This window comes from Colius striatus, chromosome 15 (genome assembly GCF_028858725.1).
Source record: "Colius striatus isolate bColStr4 chromosome 15, bColStr4.1.hap1, whole genome shotgun sequence".
NCBI classification, from domain to species: domain Eukaryota; kingdom Metazoa; phylum Chordata; class Aves; order Coliiformes; family Coliidae; genus Colius; species Colius striatus.
In genome coordinates, this window is record NC_084773.1 from 15,704,217 (window position 1) to 15,727,688 (window position 23,472).

Here is a 23,472-nt window from a genome sequence, read left to right on the forward strand (position 1 = left end):
AGTGTTGTTTTAACATTCTCCAGGCCAGCAGCCTGAAGTACACAGCAGTTACCTGCTCTGCCCAAGGCCACTCAGCTGCTAGGGAAGAAACAGGAATAAAATCTAGAAGTTATGATTCTGCTCAAAGCAGCCCTCCCTTGGGGTCCCTGGGAGAGCCTGCAATTCAAATGCAGAAGTAATTGCTAAATAATTAGTAACCTACACAATTGCTTCCATCAGTCAGCACTTTATGCGCCGAAGGAGCAGTCAATAAATGCCTGAGATTACAATTATCATGATTTCCCAGCCACCAGAAGGCCGACACAACGTGCAGTCTAAGAAGATCCTTCCTTCCTAATGAGTCAATGGGAATTACCAACTGTCTCGAGTGTGTTGTGTGCAGCTTCACCAGCCTGCACCTGGTGCAAAAAGCACCAAAACTTGTGGCACCATCACAGCTTCCAGGATTTCAGCCCCAGCTCCCAGAACCATGTGTTCAAAGTCTAGCTTTCACTAAAGGGAAAAAAGAAGTTTCTAGGCTTTATGGTTAAAAATCAGCACATTCAAACCAGAATTGACAATCTTGGGAAATAAGGCTTGCAAATGCTACCTGATCACAATTTTTGGAGCATTTTGGGTGTGGAACCCATCAGGGACATGACAGGTGACCAGAAAAGCAACTGCCATTCCTGCTCTACATCTATCAAAAGTGCCCACAGAAACCTATTTGCAGTACACCAGAAGAAATAATAATGGCATTATGCAGCTCAGTAGGTAGGCAACACCTTTTTTGTCCTATTCAGCTTCCAGTTTCTCTTTGCAATCAATTAGAGTGCTTTCAAAACCCAGGTTGCTCTTTCAAAACCTGATACACTCTCCTACTCCTTTATGGTTTCCAACTGTTCTCTTCTGCCTGTTCTTTATTCTTTCTAAATCAATAGTATCTGTATCAGCATTAAAGTCCTGTGTATTGCCTCTCTTCTGTTAGCTCTGTTTTCTAAACTTTCTCCCCAGAAGTTCTCTTCAGAAACTTACTAAACAGATGCTTGTATTATGCCTTTTCCTGCAAGTGCTTTTCCCAATGATAGTGTCAGTATCCAGGTGGCTTTATGCCTTCAAGAGGCAAACAACCATCATCCAATAATACCAAACCTTTATTCTTCATCACTGCAGTCAGACTTCCTCCACAGCTGCTGAAACGGGACAGACATCCATTTCTGTCACCGTCACATGCAGACACTTACAAATTATGGGCCAGAAGGGACCCTGGGACCACCCTGACCCTGAACCATCAGCCTGCTTGAGCCATATGAGCTTGTGGCTGCCAGGCAGATGTAAGCTTCCTCATTCATCATCACTATTCTCCAATCACAGCCTCCCCTTCCTTCATTTCTAAGTCATCTAATTACATTATAATCAAACACAACCCTATCATAGAACCATAGAAGAGTAGGGGTTGACACTGATTCTTACTCAGTGCAATAGGTAGTATTGTTAGTAATAAAAGTCATGCATTAAATCTATTATTTAATTGTTCTTCAGAGAGAAATAGAAGATTATTTTCTTTGCTGGGTTCAATCTTTCTGGTTCAGAATAAGCTGTGGTTGGTAGGGTCAAAAATACAATCAACTTCCTCATGGTGGCATAGTCCAAAAAAAAGGTGGGAAATTGCAGCCTAAGGACAATTAAAGTAATCTTAAGACTTGGGCAATAAGAAAAAAAAAAACTTGGCCATTAGAAGTCTAACTTCATGATCTGGGGTTTTTTGGCAGATTTTAACAGACAAAATTGTTGCTGATTGCAGCACTGAGTCTGAATCACACCACCTTTCAAGATCTAATCGACATCAACACTGTCTTGATCAATACAGTTGTAAAATAAGATTTCCAAAAAAAGTACAACAAAGCCATTAAAGACATCTCAGAAGGCAGCAAAATCATTTCTTGGAGCTGTAAGTGAAAAATGAATTTTATTTATTTCACATTACAATCAAATAGTAATGTGTCTTGATGCATATGTGCAAACATGCATCATCATTATTTGCTTTATTCTTATTGATTTTTCCTTCCATGGGCCAGCTCTGCGGAACCACGATGCACCAGCATCACTGATGTCAACAGAGAAAGAGGCTCCTCAGCACTTCTGACAAATTATTCCTTTAAAGTTCAGGCACTTCTGTCACCCACAGAAATGAAATATGCATTAGATTTACGAGAAACCAACCTCATCTTCAGCAACTCAAGAGAACAAGCCGTGAAATCTAAACAGTTTAGTTGCTACTGCATACAATCATATAAGCAATGAAACAACCATGTTGTAACTGTCCCAGATGGGTACAGCATTTCCTGAAAACTAATTCCCAGCATGTCCCAGGAGCCAGCTTACAGACAGTTACCCATTTTGTCTTTCCAAGTGGAAAGGTCACCAGAACAAATACGATCAGGAAGTAATGGCGAGGCTGTTCAGCTGATCTATTTCGAGCACCATGACAAAGAAAACTAATTTAGTGTTATAATTAGAAACATGGAGGGGACAAAGCTCATTTTGGAGAAATTCTGCTGCTGGAACGTTAGCATTGGCACTGATGGAGCTAATCAGTTCAGAGAAGTGGAGGAGGGAAACCAAATGATACATTTGGCATCTTCTTGCAAACCAGATTTGACATTGCAATTGGTTGCAGTGGGGAATGTGTGTGAGGTTTAAAGGTGACCTTACAAGGGAGTTTTTAAAGTAGATCAACAAACAGCATTTCAGGACTTTTTTTTAGAGCTTGAAAACCACGTCATCATCTTCTTTGTCCATATTTGACAACTACCTTTCAAAGACTATCAGCTATTTGTGTGCAGTTCATATTTTTAATGTATTTTTTGTTTCTTAATGGCTGCAAGAATGAGGCTTTTTCAACTTTTTGTACCTACAACAAGATCCATTTAAGTCCTTGCAAGTACACTGGAAAGACTCTCAAACCTGTAACACATCTTTTCAAGAGTTACATTAAAATGTTCTCAGGGGGTGAGGGAAGAAAAAAACCCATCCCAAAAGGAGTACTCAATTTAAAGGAGATACAGATTGCAGGTTTAGTTACACAAATCCTATTATGTACCTAAATATGGCCAATTTGCTTTGCATTTTCTTGGAAGTCAAAGTTATCTTTTTCCTGCTCTCACCCTAGTGACACTTCAGTGCCCCTTGGCTGTCTCTGTGCTGCTGTTTGTAAAGCTGTGCTGCAAAAAGGATCAACACAATGACCCAAGTTAGAAGTAATTATCTAGGAAGGAAAAAACATGGCCAAAGGCAGTGCAGTGCATCATGTAGCTGCAAAGTGAGACACAACTGGGTGATGAAGGATGTGTATTTAGGGCAGATGAAGAGAGACAGAGACAGAAGGAGAGAAGAAAAAGGGAACAAGATGGGCCATAGCAGATACAAAGAAAAGATGCATTTTCATTCACTGCCAAGCTATCTTCCTTCAGTATTTCTTTACAAGCTTTCATATTGGATTTTCCTGGCCTACTGATGTTAATCTTTTGAGGTGGCTGACTTGAAGGGAAAAGACAAAGGTGTAGCAATATTGGAATTCTCTGAGGGTACAGAGAGAAAAGGGAAGCAGAGCATAAGGTCCTGACTTGAGCTGGTTAACATGAGAGAGGGTGTTGCGAGTCTGGTGTCCTACCATGGTTACTTGAAGTGCTTTTTCACTGCCCATGGCTCCATACCTTCATAAGTTCCTACTTCCAGAAGGGTCCCACTTCGCTCCAACTCCAGAAACTTTTCCACAGTCAGAAAGTTATAGTCCACACCAGGCACTTCTCCTTCTCTTGGAGGGCGGGTTGTGCCTGAAAAGGAAAAGCAGCCATGTTAATATAGTTGTTTGCTTACTGAGAGTTAAAAGTAGATATATAAAGAGTAAATATAAAAAGTCAATAAAGATCCAACACTATCTGTAAAATACAATTCAGTGAGCTAAACAGAGCAGTGTCAAGAGTTCAGTTAGAAGGCTCCATATAAACAAGAGGACATTAGGCTGAGCTGACAGTACCAGTTGTTCCACCCAACAACATTTTTGATATTCCCAGAAAGGCACTCTGGCAAAGAAATCTCTCATACCATATACAGAAACATAGCTGGAAGAGTTTGGTATCTGGGAACATGGCAGCAATTACCCTTCTACCATTAGCACAGTGTGGTTTAGGTCTATCTAGGAACAAAGGACCACCATCAGCCACTCACGGACAGGGAAAAGTCCCAAGGGCCTTTTGGAACCGCCTAAGGACAGGGAGAGCTCAGTTGCCACTTAAGGTCCTGGGCAAAACAGACAAGACTACTCAACTTGAGGAAGAAAATGAAACTTAATTCAATCATCCACCAATAAAAAATGTAACAAACCAAATACCCAACTGAAAAGAATACAGAGTAGGGTGAAAAGATGAAAAAGCCCAACCAGCTCCTTTAAGATCCCCTTCCCCTCACCCTTCTCAGGCACCTGATCCCAGTGTTTTTTCTTCCTCTCCCCAGAGCAGCACAGTGGGGTGGGGAATGGGAATTGAAGTCAGAGCTTTCCTGATGGCTCCTGTCGCTTGTCTTGCCTCAGGGCAAGTCGACTCCTCACGGGGCCTCTCTGCTCCATTGTGGGATCCCTCACAGACCAGGCAGCTCTGCCCAGGCTGCTCCAATGGACACTCATCCCGAGGGCTGCAGAACCAGGGGAACTTTTGGGAGCTGTTTATAGGGGCAGCACTGCAGTCCACTCTCCCTGTTAACAAGCACAGGCAGCTCCACACACACCCATCACTCAGTCTCTCATACTTCAACTTCCCTAGAATTGAAATCTGTATTCTCAGAATAGGCAGCTTCCTTCTAGTTTTTGTTACTTCTTATCACTTTATCTCCTATATTTCTTCTTACTATGTTATCTCTATGTTATTATTTTAATTCAGCATTAAAAAGTACTGTGAGATAGTTCTGATGCACCATCCACTCATGCCTACTAAAGAGACAACCTGCAAACTCCTCTCACAGAAGTTCACCCATGAGCTCATTCCAGTTCAAGAAATACTTACTCTTTTGAGTAATAATTTACACGGAATCTCTCTCTAGCACTCAACAATTTAAATAGCACTCATGGAAAACGGGGCTCTGATCACTGCTACTCTGCCAGCTCTGAAATTCTTCTCCCTTCTGACCAATTTACAGCCTTTTTGAAGCATGGTGTAAGATGAGTCATTTCATGACTCTTTGCTAAGATGGCTTGGGCCACTGCATTTTAGGTCACTGAGCACGGCTTAGTTGATTAGGATGAATTTCTGTTCAGTAGTCTTTATTTTCCACGATTCTGTAGGTTAGGAGATTGTTAGATTCTGTACAGCTGAGATTTACAGATGGTTCAGGAAACGGAACTTTGGAAGAAACAGCATCATTAGAAGGCTGGAGGTGTCCAAGTGCTGTGGCCATAACAAATCTGCTGGCTTGGGAATAAGTTTAGAGATGTGGAAACCATACCTAACATTTAACAAAGCACAATTTCTCACTTCTGTGGGACTCTTCTGGCCCCTGGGCATTTCCTTCTCAGGGCATACAATTTCTTAAAGCCTCTACAAAAGACTGAAGAAAGTATAAAGAAGCTAAGCTTCTGGAAGCTAATAGGAAGATCTCAGCTCTCAGAAGTTGAAAGAGCATCAATTTACCATGCCTGCATCTCACTGATGTTTTCCACAAGTGCCAGGGAAGCAGAAAGTTTGCTTATTCATCTGAGAGACTGCTCAAGAGGTCAGTCTTGACAGTGACACCCTAGAAAGACTAGCAATAGATTAATTTCCTCAATAGACGTCCTCTTTCTCTATCATCCTCCATTTTTTGTTTCAAAACAGAAACTCCCTCTCTGTTTTTATTATTTACTACCAGCCTTCAGATAGCCTGCAAATTCCTGTGCTTTTTCTACCATTCCTTTCCTTTGAGCTGTATGAAAAGGTGAAGTCAGGAAAAGCAAAAAAAGAGAGTGGAAATAGTGATGGGTATATATTCACCCTACTAGCAGAACTATTCTTTCCTATTTGAAAGGATTCAGCTTTGCATTCTTTGTATTCTTGAATCCTTAATAGTAAGAATACCAGGATTTTTACAAAGCAGTTTGTAACTGAGGGCAGATGTCTTTGACAGATCCAGACCAGAGAAATACTGGAACTACACCACATGCCTCTCTCTGCCTGAATGCCTTCATTTCCATCTAAAGGCAGGCAGCAAAGCTGAGCAAGCAATGCCCACATAGGCCCCTCCCTGGCACACAAGGGGCATGCAGGTATCCAGTAGCTGGGATGAAGGCTCATAGCCAGGCCACAGCATCTCCTCCCGGAGCACAGACACTGCAGAAGACCTTTAGGCTGTGATGATCCTCACTGCAGCACTGTGGCAGTTGACAATTGTCACATTCCCCTAAAGCAGACCCATGAGAGGGAAGGAAGAAGAGTGAAAAGCCTCAGCAATATGTCCAAGGACACTCTATATCTGTCCCAGGTCTGGAGAACAATGGAAGTGAGAATTAGACTCTGTAGCACTCCTCATCTAATGCACCAGTGAGACATCACCCCGAACCATGCAGCATGCAAGCTGAATGACAGAGATGGGGACATACTTTTTCCCCAGTAACTGACAACACACATTCAAGAGACAAAAAGATCAGGGAACTTCAGGACTCATTTTACTTTATCTTTTAAACCCCTCTTCTTTATCTGTCTCTTCCCACAGAGAGTATTTATTAATCATTTTTTTTCCCCTTCTGAACGTTTATAGCGGTGAAATCTCAGTCAGCAGTTTACTACCGCCGGCTGCCTATTTGACATGACAATTATATCTCTGCCATAATTCCTCTGAGTCATTTTAATGGATCTATTTGTTTCATCTCAGTGTTCTTAATTTCCTGAATATGTTCGAGCTGGAGAATGGCAGATGTGGCTGCTATCGGCGCGGCTGCCTGCAACACGCACCGAATGCATCAGCGACGCCGAGCCGCCGCAGCAGAGGAAAGCGTTACATCACAGAGATAACATTTGTCACCTCGCACCGCTCCTCAGCGACAAACAGGGGAAGCAAAAACTACACCCGTTAGGATATCTTATCTGGGCAAAGGCGAAAAACCCAACAACTTTCCATGTTGCTGTCTAGAGCAGAGATTGCTTGCAGATGCTCGGGCTGTTATCCTGCTTCACATCTGAGCAAGTGTTACTGAGTACGATTCAGAGAGGCAGGGGGAAGGGAAAACCCGCCTCCGTTTTTCTTGTAGCAGAATGACAGGCTGCCGGCTGGACACACGCCTGGCAGATGGCATTTCAAAGAGTTTTCATGAACCATCTGGGATGTGTACAATGATTACAAACCACACTTACAACAAAGCCAGAAGGGCTGCTTCACAAGGAGGGTGGAGGGAGAGGGCGGGCGGAAAGAAAGGGGGAAAGAAAAGAAAACCAAGAGGCACATAAGCAAAGTCGATGACTTTTCCCAGGCACAGGACACTAAGAGTAATCAGCACCTTCCACCCACGGCCCTTCCACAGCCCAGAACAACTGCTGGACTGCTGTGTAGCATGTGTGTGCACAGCCCGAGACCATCGCAGGCTGCAAGCTGTCGGTGGAGCCTTCTGCTGATAAACTGCAAATTGTAATTACATCTCCCATCATTAACGTGACTTAATTATGCACAAAACATTGTGTGTGTGTGTGTCCTCCCTCCCCCTTTAAATTGCCTTTCAGCATCCCTACCACAGGATGGTCATCACTGAAGGAGAAGGCTATGGAGATGACTGTACAGCTAATAGCAGGTCAGACCACTGCTAATGGCAGCATTAATTGAGCACAATGACTGTAGTAGACAGCCCAAACAGGAGTTAAGACACTCCACAAGCCAATGGTATTTAAATACGTTAACCTGCCTGCCATGTTTGCACTGAAATATTAAGTGGCACCAAATCTTACTGCCATTAGGCAGCAATTTAGCTAATTAATCTGAGCTATGTCCCACTGTGTGACTAGCTCAGAATTGTTAATGCTACAAGAAGAAGGAACTGGAGGAGAAACCAAGTGGTTACCCACTACTTCTGCACGTTTAATGGTTCATAAACTTTCACTCTTATTTGTCTAGAATGTCCTACAACATATACAACTAGCTGGACACATTAAATTTACAGAGCAATTTCTCAAACCTTCTGCAACCACAGCAGACTTAAGAAAATTCATAAACAAAATACAGCTACTGGTTAGCATTGCAGGCTTTATCTTCTTCCTTGGCCTGGGGAGGTAAAACTACATATAAACACACATGGCTCAGATGCTAAGTGAAATGCTTGCCTGGATGTTTGTTAAGTTACCACACCCAAGCTAGCTGCATCCCAGTTTATTCACGCATCAGTAACGCCTGGGCCACAGAGGAAGGATCTTACCATGGGCTGGAAATCCCACCTGAGAGACGAGGAGCATGCCATCTGTGCCCAGAATAACTGGACTGTGGCTCAGATGTACTGATGACTATCATCTATTATTCTGAATAATTTAAGTGCCCACTTAGAAGACAAATAGCTGCTGCTGTTGTGTTGCCTATCAAGTATGTTGACAACTACCCAACATGAGCCTCAATTACAGTATGGCCAGATTGTTAATATGTGATTCAGGAGCTGTTTAGCTCCTTATCAATCTACCAGGGCCTCATGTTAAGCTGTTAATAGCCACTGATACCCTGCTGCTAAATTAATCACAATCTTGCTTATTGTAATCTAAAAATAAGACTTCAAAGGGCCTCTAGTCCCTTCAATTACTTTCTTGTTAAAACAAAACCAGTTCTTGAGCAGTAATTCTGTTACCATGCACCAAAACAGCCCCTAGCAAGTCAATTAGAAGTTGACTTCAAGTGCAGAACTTATATCTCCCATTTTAAAAGCAATGATTTCTGCAAACTCCTTATGCAGTTCCACTGGCTGGCAGTGATAATCTGGTGAGACACCAAAATACAGCTGATCAACCCACAAATCATTTGCTTCTCATCTACACTGAGCAGCTTCTCTTAAAACAACAGATGATGTGGGATTTTTACACTGAAAGTAATGATACAGTTGCTACAACCAAACTTTGTACAAACACAAGTCACTGGTGTTACCAATGGTGAATGAAACTCTAGCAAATGAGGTTTTAATGTGAAGTGTACAGGGATACTACTGATTTGTGAAGCTGCAATGCCAAGGGCTGTTATGGGGTTTACTGAGAGGCTGTCTGCAGGTAGGTTAGAAGGGAAGATGCTGTTGTTGTCATTGCTCTTGAAGACTCATGTTTCTGTTCATTCAGTAAGAAGAGACTGCTCTCACCACCTACTCTGAAAATACTTTTCAGCTGCCAAGGAAGAAATATATTAGGAAAACAGCCCTTCTTCCCTCTGCACAGTGTTTGGAGGTCGCTTTCTTCCTCATGTCACAGGATAATTTGGAGAGCCTGCTTTGGCTCTCCTGCATCTGCCACCTATGGTGCAAGATAACTGGAAGGCAAGACAAACTTCACAGATCTGTTAATGGCAAGTAGAGAAGGGAAAAGACAGAGGCAACCCGGTCTGCCTCCAGAACAGGCAACCTGATTAGCAGCCAAGCTCAAGGCAGAACTTATCTGCAGCACAGTATAAGAAATAGCCTTATCTACATTAATAAGAAACAAAGAAAGAATAACCTATCTCTAAGAAAACGTTGTACACAGAACTACTTCATCTTACTGACTTCTGGGGTTATCCAAACTTAAGCTACAGATTGGGGTTTTTTTCCAACAGCAGAAGGAATTGTATTTGGACACTGTTATTCTACCTATTATACACATGTGTGACTCCACTTACCTGTGGTAGGCAGTGATTTATAGTTGCAACTACATGAAAATACAAAAGCTTCCAAGCTGTTCTGTTACAAACCAAACATGCTCAACTTATACAGACAATTTTCTCCTGAAACTCGAAACTCAGGAAGCTCATTCTGGGATTTTAAATGTTGTCTGTCTTTTCTCTAGCCAGTAGGCTGATACCTATAAAGCCACAAGAACGTGACGTGCATTCAAAGTGTCTTGGTGGTGGAACTGAAACTCAGTCCACAGGAGAATGTGGTGTGTCGCCAGAAATTAATTCACAGCTCTGTTAATGATGCGTGTGCAGGAACAGATGCTGATTGACTTTTCCTGGCCACACAGATAACTGCAGTACTAAAAGCAAATTTCTGTCACCATGGTCAGCAGAATGACTGATTAAACCCAGAAAACAGCTGACCAAGACAAACCTGTCTCTCCATAGATGCATTTTGGGGAGAAATGTGTTCCGTGGCTATGGTCTAAAGCAATTTTTCTTCTTTAGAGGAGACGGAAGGGATTTATACAAAGAGCTCAGTATCTCCTTCTCCCCACCAGCCTTTAAGTGGCCAAAGCTGGATCCCACAGCAGCAGCTTGTAAGAATCCTCTCCTGCTCAAGGGACTGTCCAGCCACATGCCTGAGCAACGGCGGGTTGGCCCTCAGTGCACGTGAGAGCCGCTCAGCCTCTTTCCGAGGCACCATGTCCAGTTGCATCTCTCTGGCCCTTTCTCTCCAAGAAGTACTGACTGCCTGGATTCTCCCTGGAGAAATGATTCAGCCAAGCTGCACAGCAACAGCCCAGAATTTGTATATCCTCCAGGCAGCAAGTTATTTTTGTCCCTTTTAAATCTATTTTTGGTATTTCTGTGGCCTTCACTCCCACTGAGTAAGAACACTGATAATCTTCAACACGTTTATCCTTATAGTGTCTTGAGGTAGAGAAGATCAAGACCAGTCAGACCCAGGCTCTCAAAGGACTTCAGGAACCTAATTGCAGCAAAATCAATGGGATTTAGGAAACCCTACAGATCAGGATCAGGGCCTAACAGATTAAAGGGGACAAAAATAACTTGCTACTGCATTGAAGCTTTGCCACCTCATTTGTATGTGTCACAAAACAACATGTTCTGGCTACACAAAGCCAATTCAGCATCAGGGAGTTTACTTTCTAGTGGAATATAAATTTAGAAGCAACTGATAATTATCTGATGATTAGAAGTAAAGGTGCAAAACCTGCCACACTCCCCAAGAAAGACATTTTAAAAATACCTGTTTAAGGATCTATGTCAAATATTCAAAAACAGCAGCACCTCCCTGACCTGGGAAAGTACCACTGATGGTACTACTGCAGTGTGGCAGTTGCTAATTACAACCTCTTCATGTGTCCTTCAGAGCATTCATTTGTTTTCTCCTAAGGAAAAAGAGTATTCTGGCACCAAATAGAACATCAATAATAAATGTTCTTGGGTTTGCAATAGCAGCAGCTCGCCTTCTCGATCCCTCTCTCTGAGTGATTGCTGTTACCTCACTAGACACCTGCAGCCGAATCCTTCTCATTTCCCACGAGGTGGAACACCCACCAAGAAGATTAAACTTCATGAACTAATGAGTTTGCCATTAATCCTGCATCCATGGTGTCCAACAGCATGACATCCACTAATTTAAATTGTGAAGTACTAATGAAAAAGCAAACTATGTACCTCCTTGGCGAGAAGACCTTAGCTGTAACTATGCACAATTTTATTCTTTCTAATCTATGGATTAGTGTAATAAAGTGTAATTTTATAAATCAATAAATCTGTAGTAATGAGACTGCACTGTAATGTTCTGCTTTTAAATATTGGCACAGAAATGAAGGGAAATTGCCATTTGTGTGTGTATGTGACTTATGGGAAGTTAAATTAGCTGAAAGTAAATTAACAGGCTGATGATATACTTGCATTTATATGCAGTTTCTCTCACATATACATTCTTAGAAGTCTAGATAATACCACAACCATGACACACACTTATTTCAAAAGGACCATCTTTCTGCTAGGAAATAACTGTCAGTTACTTTCAGTGGAAATTTTGCCTATCTTGGAAAAGGCTCCAGCTAAAGATGGTAAATTAAATACATACACTGGATAATTACAGTGCACCCTTATCAGCTGGTTCTTTTTAATCCTGTAGATCATTCACTCTGGACTATCTCAACCCAAGTCCAACCTGATCCCTGTAGTGCTTGCTCAGAGCATCATCTGAAGCCTTATCATGCAGAAGAACAGCAGTGCTCTATGCTGCATGCCCAGAGCAGCTATGGAAAAGCACAAGTGTGGATTATGAGGACTATTCCACACAAATGTGCACATTCCTATTAAATACAACAGGCCAAGGTGGGTGTCGGGGGGTGGGCGTTTAAAATCTACTTTGAAATAAGTCACAGGAGACCCAGAATGTAGGCTGGCTCCCACTCTAGCAGTACTTCCAAACACCTTATTGTCTCACACTTTCACATTATAGGAAGTAGTTACATCTGGAGATACAACCTATCTTCCTTTATATCTACTTTTTTCATGGCTACTTGCAAAGCTATCTGATTTCTACAAATTGCCAAAGAGAAGGCATAGCCCAGTTTGAGAGTTTCCTAAGTCAAGGGCTAGCATTAAAACCAAGCTGTGAACTGGCACTCGGCTGCTGAGAAACAAAAACCCCATTGGCTCCCTGTCATGTTTGGCAGAGTGGATGAGCTTAAGACAGTGAAGCATGTTTTTCATTAACTGTTTCTTCATGTGGCTTGGTACAAGTTTTGAGTGGGTTATATTTGAGTAGAATAAAAGAATAGGCAAAAAATAAACCACTCTCAAACCTTTTGCTTAATATTAGAGAGACAACAATGGGAGGAGAGGGCTTTGGGAAAGATGAGGGGCCAAGAGAGAACTTGGGACTGAGCCTATTGCAAACTCTCACGAGATGAATTGCCAAGCCACAGAGCAAAGACACGCAGAACAATGGAAGTCACTTAGTTCACTGGCTTCCGAATTTGGTGAAAAGCATGCAGTGGACTTGAAGCAGAACCAGAGTGAACAAGAACATGATGGACAGTTTTACTTGGGTTTTAAAATAAATTAAAAAAGAAAAGTTGTTTGGGCAATATATATAACTGTTAGAACCAAAGCAAGAACAAAACCCCCATATCAGAAACTACTGTCAGCCATGTATGTGTAAATCTGTCTCACAGAGTGATCAGCAGTAGATCTTCCCAGAAGCATGACAGGCTGTTTGTTCCATACAACAACACTACTACATGAGCTGCCTCAATTATTGGAAGGAAAAAACTTCTCACTTTTCTTTAAAATTTGGATACAAACCCATTTTTATCTCCAAAACAAGATATCTTATTTTCTATGGTACTTCAAGCTTTCAGGTGTGTCCTATGAACTGATACTGTAATTAAGCTCATAATAAATCAATTACCTAACACAGACCAAACACCTGCAGCATTTAAATTCAGTTTTTATTCAAAACCATTTGCTTTTGACAGCTGCGTATATATCTGCACATATATCTATGAAAAGATATTCTTCACTTTAAAGCTACAGTAATAAATAGGACCTCAGCTGCTTCCACAAAGATTACCTGCCTCCCGTGCTGTTTGTCTTGTGAGGCTGTTTGTACTGCTGAGATAAGTACAACACAATGTGGGTCATTCCTGGTTGGGTGTGATATAAAACTCGCTTCTGTTGACTTTAATTGCCCTTCCAGCAGACCTTTAATTTGCAGTTTAAAACTCTTAATGAAGCATCTCGCCTAACAGCATGTGCCTAAAACTAGATCAGTTAATTAGTCTGATCTCAGTAAAATTCCACCATAGAAGGAGTCACATAAACTGGACACATTTGTCGCTGAGGCATTGCCTGAAGTTTCTTCCAATGACCACATCCAGTTTACTGAAGAGAGAAACTTAAAGAGAGAGGTTTTTTCCTTTAGAAAAAAACCCCAAACCAAACCAGAACACCATTCCACCACACTTCTGCAGGACAATCAGTGTAGTTATTTAAACCAATCTCTTTCCCTGAACACTGGAGATACTGTCTCTGCAGTATACTTTCCCCCCTAGTCAGGAGCTGTGAAACACTATAAACCAAATGGACTTCCAACTGCAATAACCTCCTCACACTCTTAGAAAAATCCCAGTCTCCTGTGGCTCTCCAGGTTTTGGCTCTGTCCACTCAACAACCCTTGGTTCAGACAGGTCGTGTTCCCCGATGAATCCCCCTTGACCTTTGCTTTGTAGTTTTCCAGCTTCATCTTCAACACTGACCAAGAAATGCAAATGTCTCAGCTCTAGCAGGAAGCATGCTGATTATAGAAACGCAGTTATGGAGCCATATGGATGCACTTACTGTAAAACTCAAGGGAAGGGCTAGAACAGACAGCAAATCTACCCAACAACATGTGCATTTAGGCACCGTTCCCTACAGATCCTGTCCCTTAATTTTACCTGTTCTTAACTGCTACCAATTTCAGTATAATGTTTTCAGCAGCTCTCTGTGCACAGCATGCTTTAGTTCTTCATGATTGCTAACACTTTAGCTAGTTGAAAATGTTCTGGTTCACTTTCTGCAATGTTGTGATTAGGTAACTGTTCAGGATGCTGATAAAAATGCCAAACATTGAGAAGCTGATTGGTGTTTGTGATTCAGATTCATCCCTATTGATATTTGGAAGCGTTAAAATGTAAAAGAAAACAAATGCATTCATTTTAATTATTTGCTTACCTCACTGAAATAAAAACTGTTACAATATTGCTTACAGTTCCTTTGCTGTAAATTCCACATCCCCCAGCTTTAACACAGAAAGAGCTTATTAATCCTTGTAACTTTGCAAGTGCAATAAAATACTAAAGAAAATAAAATGAAAGTTACAATACATTTTTCTCACTTTTAATTAAAACATTCCTGGTACAAGTAAGCCCGCTGGTTGGGTAGCATGTAACTCTGCATCACTGCAGTCTGAAGCTAACTGTCATGTTACTGATAATGCATACAGGCTTCTCAATTTATTTTATTGCTCTTTCTGTTGTACACAAATAATAAAAACCTTGCCACTGAATCCTGTCATCACCTATGTATTTCATAAGATATATACCCACAGGGTGCTTAACTCTGCCTTTCTGAAGCCAAGCATCATCCCTATAAAATACTCCAGTGCTTAAACTGAGGACAATGACATAGTGCTTGGCGTAAATGGTCTTTGCTTCATTTAATCTGATTACTTCTAGTTATACCTTCTCTCTGTTAAACGTCCCTGTGTAGGCGTTTACAGCTCTGTGTTCACACGAAACAATCATTCCATCACATTACACACTCCATCATTTTATTAGCATCTTGCAAATCATTTTCTGCAAGTGCCCTGATCCTAAATGCCATTTTAAACTTATTTGCTGGTTTACCAGTGCCTTTCTGGTATCAACTGGCCAACAGACAACACGAGATGCCACACAGAGCATGGTGTGAGTCATATCACCGTGGTGAGTAATTCCAGAGTATTTCCAGGTCCCCACTGTCACCAGTTTGAATCCAACATAAACAAACAGAACACAAAAATTATCCTCATGCAACTGTCTGGCAGCCTAAACAAAATGAGCTGTTCCTTGTCTTGCTTCCAATTCCCAACAAACAAAAAACACCACCTGGGTTTAGCTTGTACCTATGTCAGCATGACACTGAGGATAAGGAAGCAATTCCCAACAACACAGTTACCTCCCTGATTAGACATGGTGGTGGAGGACATTGTGATCCAGTGTAGTGAAAAAACAGTTTCCCCAGAAACCTGCTTTCTCATACATGCCTGGAAAACGAATGCCTGAAAACACACAACAAGATCTAGGCTTTAGAAAACTAAGATGAGAATCAGTCAGAAGTCCCTGCATGTTACCTGACTTGCAGGACAGTCAAGTGATTATCAGAGAGACAGAAGGCTCTTCTTCAGGACAAGAATGTCACATAGTAGATAAGACCTCACCAAAAAAGAAGTCTAAACTTGAACTCCAGCACCTATTTACAGAATATGAAGCATCAGGCATCAGAGTCCCATCTCCCAGCACGTGTCCCAGCACAGGGCTACCAGCCTTCACTAGAGGTCCACACTCACATGTGGGGCTGAGAAAAGCAACACAAGTTTTCTTCACGAAGGCTCTCCCAACGGTGACAACCAGTGGCAGAGCAACGTGGCAGTCAGAAAGGCTAGTGACATCTTACCAGATTTCAAGTAAATCCACAAGACACAGTTCATCACAGCTTTGATTACCAGACTTGCCATTCATTAATCTGTTAGGTGTTGAAATTCCCAGTACAACCACGTACAGATGTATGTTTAGATGAAGTCATAAATGAAATATAGCCATAAAGCCCCAACATTCAAAAAGCATGATTTGCAATGTGACATTGAACAGCTTTTTTTTAAAGAAGCATTTATCTTGCCTTGCCAAGGATGTGTTGCAGAAAGGTAAAAGAGAACCAGAGACAAATCCGTGCTACCTTCACAACTGCAGGATGAGGCTGGCCAGAGCCCAATGGATGTGACATAACTGCAGGCATTTAAAATATTTCAAATAAAAATAAAATAAGCATCCAATCCTCTACCATCCAATAAAATATCTTAGCATTTGTCAGTATGTTCACCTTCGAAATGCCTTCAGCAAGGTGGGAAGAAGAAACTGTGCCCATTTTTCAGATGAGTTCTGGAGGCACAGAGTGACCAAGCTGGCAGCCCAAGCTCAGAGTCAGTTGGGAAGCAAAAGAGCAGAAGGTCACTCATGTTGCACGGTTCTCTGGTTAGCAGACACCATTGCGGAGCTAATAGCATTATGGGCTCTATAATGCAGATCTGCTGAGATAAACGTGACAGTCCTCGGTGATGGCTTCATCACAGGGAACTGCTGACTTGATACTCAGGCGTAGTGGCAAGAGCTGTTTATGTGAATACATTGAAAAACAACAGATGACTTCTGGAGCAAAACACGAGTAAAATTCTCGAGGCAATACATGAGATAAAGTAGCTAAAGCACTTTCCCACAGCGACTGTGCAGAGTAAAGTAAATCAGAGCTCTGCATAGCAATCATCTGTTATCCCATGTATTTTTAGAATTCTCAGATTAATAATAGGAAAGAGCCAATAAAACATTGTTACAAGGAAACACAGATCTTTTTGATGAACTACCACTCACTCCTTTCAGGTCACTTCATACCTCAACAGGAAATTTAAAGTTTGAAACATTCACTGTAGCATTTTTCATGCCACTATTGCCATTTAAGTTATGCTTTATTATGCTTTACACTTTCCAGATGAATGAATCACATTCATTTTTTCAAATTATTTTTTCCCACTCTAACTCTTAAGCCAAATTATGCTACTTCCAATGTTGAAGAGGAAAATGTAATTATTAATACTTTCAAACATCCATTTGGCAAAAGAAAACGTTGCCACGAGTTGTGAGCAAGTACTTTGTTACACAAACATCATCCTCTCTTATTGTTGTAGCTCTCTTTCACCTAGAAGAAGTTAACTTGAGATCCATCAAGACTGTAAGCAAGTATATTGGAAAATCACAGCTCTTGGACATTCTTCAAAATGCATAAAGAGTCATCAACACTTGTGTTTCCTCAGAGTCAACCCTATGAGTTTAGAACTGCAAGACATGCAGCTCAGAGAGATTCGTCTCTCCTCTGACTCTGTCAGTTCTTCCCAGCTCTCCATTAGAGGCCACACAACTGTTACTGAGGGAGATGAAGCTTATTTCCTGGATCATTTTATTAATGGGAATCTCATTTATTATTGAAATAACACAAGCTTGACCTTCCCTGGAGACTTTTAAAGAAGTTTAGACCGTAGGTGAATTCGTCCAACCTGCATAATGCAAGTCGATTCCTCCAAGGGTAAAGCAGCATTCAAAGTGAACAAGGCTGGCAGAATTGAACCTTTTGTGCATAATTAATGCAACCATCGATCAGTGAGAGCTTGAATTCTGAATTTTTCTGCAAGATAAATGCACAAAGATGAACTTAAACACTTTTTTAAAAGCCTAACTTTGAGAAAGGTTCTTTGATTAATGAGAGCCCCTCACTACCACAAACCTAAGCAGACGTTTTCCATCTCACACATAAATGAGCAACATTCAGTGTAAATGGTGCTAGTTCTGACTCTTGCTTGTCATTGATCTACAGTGTTTCTCAAGGATAGGCAAATGATTTCCTCTTCTATTCTCCACTTGGTGTGTGCAAGCAATTCCCATTAGCACCAGTGGGAGCTATGCAGGTATCCATGAGAAGACATCAATGAAAGCTCAAGTAATGAAGACATCTGCAGGCTATTTGTGATACTATTTCATGATCTTCAGCTCATATTCCCAATCTTTTTGGAAACCATGGCTACAGGGTTACCACAATGTGTGAATTTACAAATAACAGTGAATTAATCCAGACTGGTACATTGCTAGTCATGTAGCAATGGTCACAATATTTATATAACTGGATTTATAAAGCACCTCACTCCTAGCAATCCAGCACTTGCACTCCCTCTTCCCAGGACTATCCACTAATGGTAGTGCAAAGAACAATGAGTTGCTACTAAGAAGTTTATTTGGTGTGCTCTGTATTACAGACATAGATCAGTAAACTTCATTGACTGGCTAATGGGACATGTCTACTTGATGGCATCCTGTTTTCCCCAAACACCATTCCCAGCAAAGGACTTCAGATTACTTGGGTGATATATTTAAATATGTGGGTAAAAACTAGAGTTTTCCAAAGCTCTGTCTTCTTATGGGACACTTACATGTAGATTTTTAATGGAGTTCATCATAAAAAAATGCAAGCTTGAAGGAGGACAGGCTCTGCAGTAGCAGACATTTGAGATAGCCATAACCTCTGTTGATGCCAAAGTACTGCAAAACTAGTTTGTGCCTGGGGCTGGAGACATCAGTCAAAGCCTCCAGCATAGCCTTCCAAACCAGCTCATTCTTTCTCTTCCTAAAAATCAAGACTGACCCAAAAAACCCAACCGTCTTCAAAATAATTCTGTGATGTTCAAGATAAACAGTTATTCTGATTTTATAACTTTCAAGGGAACCCCTTCCCCCACCCTCCACCACGAAAAGGCAAGTTTTGAACCAAATGAGTTGTCCACCAAAGGCACTTACCACTAGTGTTCAGATACTGTCAGTGAAGAATTCCTGCTGGCAGCTACAACTGGGCCTAATGGTCAGTCTCTTTCAAACCACAAAGAAGAGAAAAACAACACTGCCTATCACATCTTTCCAGGATGATGCCTAGGCATAGTCACTCTTGCCTTGAGGTACAGGAATGGACTAAATGACCTCCTTCAAGGTCTCCTCCTAAGACAGCAAATCACAAGAGCTGGCAATGCTGTAATCACACAGGAGAAAATTCGGGAGGACAGAGTTGTTCTAAATTGTGTCAGAGTTGTAGTAAAGAGTGCTGATAGAGTGGGATTTTTTGTTTCTAAGGTATCCAAGCCAACTCATTCATCTGTTTAGTGTATGCCTCTTTTAAAGGAGTTTTTACAAAGTGCACATCTACGCTGCAGTCACTCGAGGACAGAGCGCTCAGCAGCCAAGTATTTATGGATTTCTTAGGGCAGGTGCTGCAGCTTGCCAAGGGCAAGAGGTTGTGAAACTGGATTATGAGCAACAGGCAACTTCAAATCCAGGCAAAGACCTTTACACACCTGTGATGAACGTTTACCAGTGTGGAGGGAACTTCTCCACGTGCAGGCTTACGTAAATTCCCATTGCAGATTTAAAAGTCTGTGAGATGTTGAGTTTCCACATCGATAAGCACGATGCCACATGCTCAGCCAGCTCCCATCCCCTCCTCACCTCCAGGTGCCTCTTGCCCTCCTAGTCCACTTGTACATCACTCACATGGCTCATACTCACAACACCTCTTTGGGTGGCACAGCCTGACAACCCCCAGTAGTAGCACCTGGTTTTAAACACTTCCAGCTCATTTTAAATGCTATTCTGTGTAACCTTGGAAACAGCTGTGTATGATGATCATGGTCCAGACAGGTAAAAGCTGGTTACAGAAGACTGAAGAATACGTTTAGAGAGACAGAGAGATGGATGAACCAAAATGCCTGCTCCCTTCATCTCTCTGCTTGAGTAGATGTGCAGTTTTCTGGCTTAGCACATCAGAAGACTACACTAGAAGGGTTTATTATTTTCCTTCTTCACACCAGTTCAACAAATTTCCCCCTCCCTCAAAACCAAAGGATTTCTGCTCCTCTCTTGCATGCAAACAGGTGACACAGAAGGAAAAAGTTCCAGATTTCTGCATAGCTTCAGTTATGTCAGACCTGCTCCCAATAGAAACTGAAATGTTTGGAGTGTTTTAGTTGTTAAACCTCTGCTAAATCAGATTTCTCCCCTTCTTAGTGCCTTCTACCCCAGTGCAAAGGACAGTGGACAGTCTCTGTGAGTTTCTCTTGGAGACTGAAACTGCACCTTGTTATAGATATTTCTGCTAGAAAAACATCCTTGTTCCACATCTGACACATCCATAAGAGTCAAACTATTCTTTCAAAAACAGAACTTGGACCTTGGGATATCCTGGTTTTGTCAATGCTGAATTTGTGCAATATAAATAAGGCTGTTTTAAAGGAGTCACTCATTTCCTACAGCCCAAGCTCAGCAACTTTGCCACGGGACATCAGAATGCTAAAGACTTGTCATCACTTCTTAAGCAACATGTTTTTATTAAGGTCGTGCATGAACCGCCTCCTGTCCTTGCCTCTCTCCTCATGGATCTTCCAAAGTGAATACAAATGGATAATACTCAATTACCTTGATAAAATTACAAGCCTCCACCCCTCTGCACATTTTATATCTTGATTCAATTAAAATAAGCAAGACATGATTGCATGAGTCTACATCTCCACAAACATACAAATAAGGAAGAGTGTTGCAGAACAGGAATGCATTACCTCTTTGAAGCTCTGCTGACACACAGCTCCAGGCTTCATTATCACCTCTGGAGTTAACAGCTCTATTTGCTATTATTAGAAGTGTGTCAAAACTCAGGCAGAGCACTGCAACACTCTCTGGTGGCTCTGCTGGCAAGCACATGATATCTAGCAGAGCATGAGGCAGAACTCTTATCTAAGTTCTTAAACAGAGACTAAGTCTCATGCTCTTCTCCTGTTTGAAAAAGACCACACTGAATGTTTTTAAAAAAATCAGGCTGGTTCACATTGCAGAGACCCCAGGGACGAGGGTTAACACTAGCCTCCTGCCCTTAACTCACATGGTTGCACAGGGGGCTGGGGGTAACCAGGAAGAAAGCAGATGGCACAGCAAGAAAAAGGGTTCAAAACACCACTAAAACTTAAAGAAAAACAACTGTGAAAGCTGACCTTTGTAAAACAGACTCACATGTCAAGTACCATTTTCGTAACTGATTAAATAGATATAAAAGTTTTTATACAACTGTATTATTAGATTGTTGAATATGTCTACTCAAATGTTTCATGGAGTAGAGCAGTTCTGCAGGAGTCACTCCTCACCCTTGGTAAATAGTCATGACATTTTGCTATGCTTGTTACATTTTTCAAACTGGAAATCACATCTCTTTTTTCCCCCCATTTTGTTGTACCAATCTCCACATCCTTCTGTGTTTGTGCATTATTGATCTTTTCACAGCCATTCACTAACTTCAGATGTTTAATACTTTTGCACAAATGAAATGGACCTCAGTTAGTAACAGGTTTTCTGAAGCAGACAAATGTTCCACAGAATCTTAAGATCATCTAGTCCAACCCCCCATCCTGAAACAGGTCACACAGGAACTCATCCAGGTGGGTTTTGAATGTCTCCAGAGAAGGAGACTCCGCAACTCATTTGGACAGCCCATTCCAGTGCTCCCTCACCCTCACAGTGAAGAAGCTTTTCCTTGTGTTTCTTTGGAATCTCTTATGTTCTATTGCTTTACACTCAAAATCTGCAGACTGTGGCACGCTATCCAGTCTGACAGTGAGGAAAGCTCAAGTTAAACAACACGTTTATAAAACTGCCATTGCAAAGAGGACTGTTTTGTTCTGGGTTTCTCTAACTGCCTAAAGGTTGATTACACACATTTTATCTCTCACCACTGGAAAGACTATCAAAGCTGCAGTAAGTTTTTACATCCACATTTCAGGATACTGAAAGTATCGAGCTGCAATAGAAATGCTGACATTATCCAGTTATGGTAGTGCAACCTCTCTACCATAATTACGTACAGTTGGAGATAATAATCAGCACTGCTGATTCAGGAGGAATCTCTGATTGGGCTGGAAAATGGAGAAGTGTTGGATAATCTGTTTCCTGAGTGGCAACAGCAGGCCTAAAGAGCAGTATAAATGGAAGAGCAGAAATGATAAGGAAACAACAACAAAGTCCAATCATGAATCCTTAGAGATGATCTTACTCCTTTTATCGTTCATGTGATTGCAAGAGAGTTAAAGGACTCATTCAGACTTGTGCTAAAAGGACATTGCAAAGTTTACCTGGAGGAGTGTGTGGCACAGATGGTAGGAAAAGGTTTGATTATGTGACTGAGACGTGGGGGTACCCAGCCAGGTGAGAGAGCACAGAGTACTAATTATTAAAGGAACTGTGCTCCTTCCAAGCCTCTTCAAAATCAAAAAACCTTTACATTATCTCAAGTACAGCACCAAAAATTAAGGCATGTAGAAAAAAACCTCACAACATGCACGTGATACTACATTAAAATTGCCTGAATAACCTGCAAAAATTGCCCTGAAATCTCTGATATTATATGGGAAATCAAGCCTAATAAAACTATTTCGGTGAGTAATTTTTATTTAAAGACAGATAGGCTCTTTCCCTTCTTCTTTTTTACTTTGCTTTGGGATGTGGTAGGGAGGAAAGGAAGAGACAAGACTTTTGGCAAAAACTGCTCATTAGGTTCAATGTTTTCCTGTATTTCTTCTCTTAACAGATCTCATTTTTAAAATATTGACATACTAAATTTGCCATTAAATGATAATTTTCTCAAAAACTGCTTGTTTGATTGATACAAAAAGTTCCAAATGTGACACTGTGATTGGCTCTAATTACCATTAATAAATGCATAATGAATGTTGATAAGATTAACAAACCATTCAAAAAATTTGTTACTATATTCACTCTCCAGCATAAACTCCAAATTAGCAGTGATGCCAGCAGGCTGTTAATATTCCCAGATTAACAGAATGCAAGCAGATCATACAAGGATGAGCTTGAATTTTGCACAACAAAATACCTGGGTAAATATTTAGCATAAAAGAAAAAATGGTGTAAGTTAATATTTATCTAGGACAGAGTATTACGGAAACAGATGCAGGGGCTCTACATCATTTACCCTAAAGGAGTGAATGGATTAAGACAGCACAGCTACTTCAGCCATAGAATGGGAGCGAGGTGGCTGGGCAGGTCTATGATGCCATCAGTCTGGTTTCTAGGAGCAGGGCTCCATGCCAAGCCTTGTCCTGAGTGGCTGTGGTGAGAGGAGGTGAGGATCCATGGAGTGAAGGCCCTGCTGGGGTGACAGTCGGGGTCTGCAGAGTTAGGGGTGAAGCCTCCAGGCGCTGTTGGA

At 41.4% G+C, this 23,472-nt stretch overlaps 1 protein-coding gene across 22 annotated transcripts in view; it reads right to left on the reverse strand.

Annotated features, from left to right (window-relative positions):
• The window catches only part of MAGI1 (membrane associated guanylate kinase, WW and PDZ domain containing 1), a 332,909-nt gene that overhangs the window by 85,303 nt on the left and 224,134 nt on the right, over window positions 1-23,472 (reverse strand). For all 22 annotated transcript variants that reach the window (XM_062008019.1, XM_062008018.1, XM_062008017.1 and 19 more), the window contains exon 3: window positions 3,696-3,815. In XM_062008019.1, the coding sequence (XP_061864003.1) occupies window positions 3,696-3,815 (120 nt within the window). The remainder of the gene's footprint in view (window positions 1-3,695; window positions 3,816-23,472) is intronic.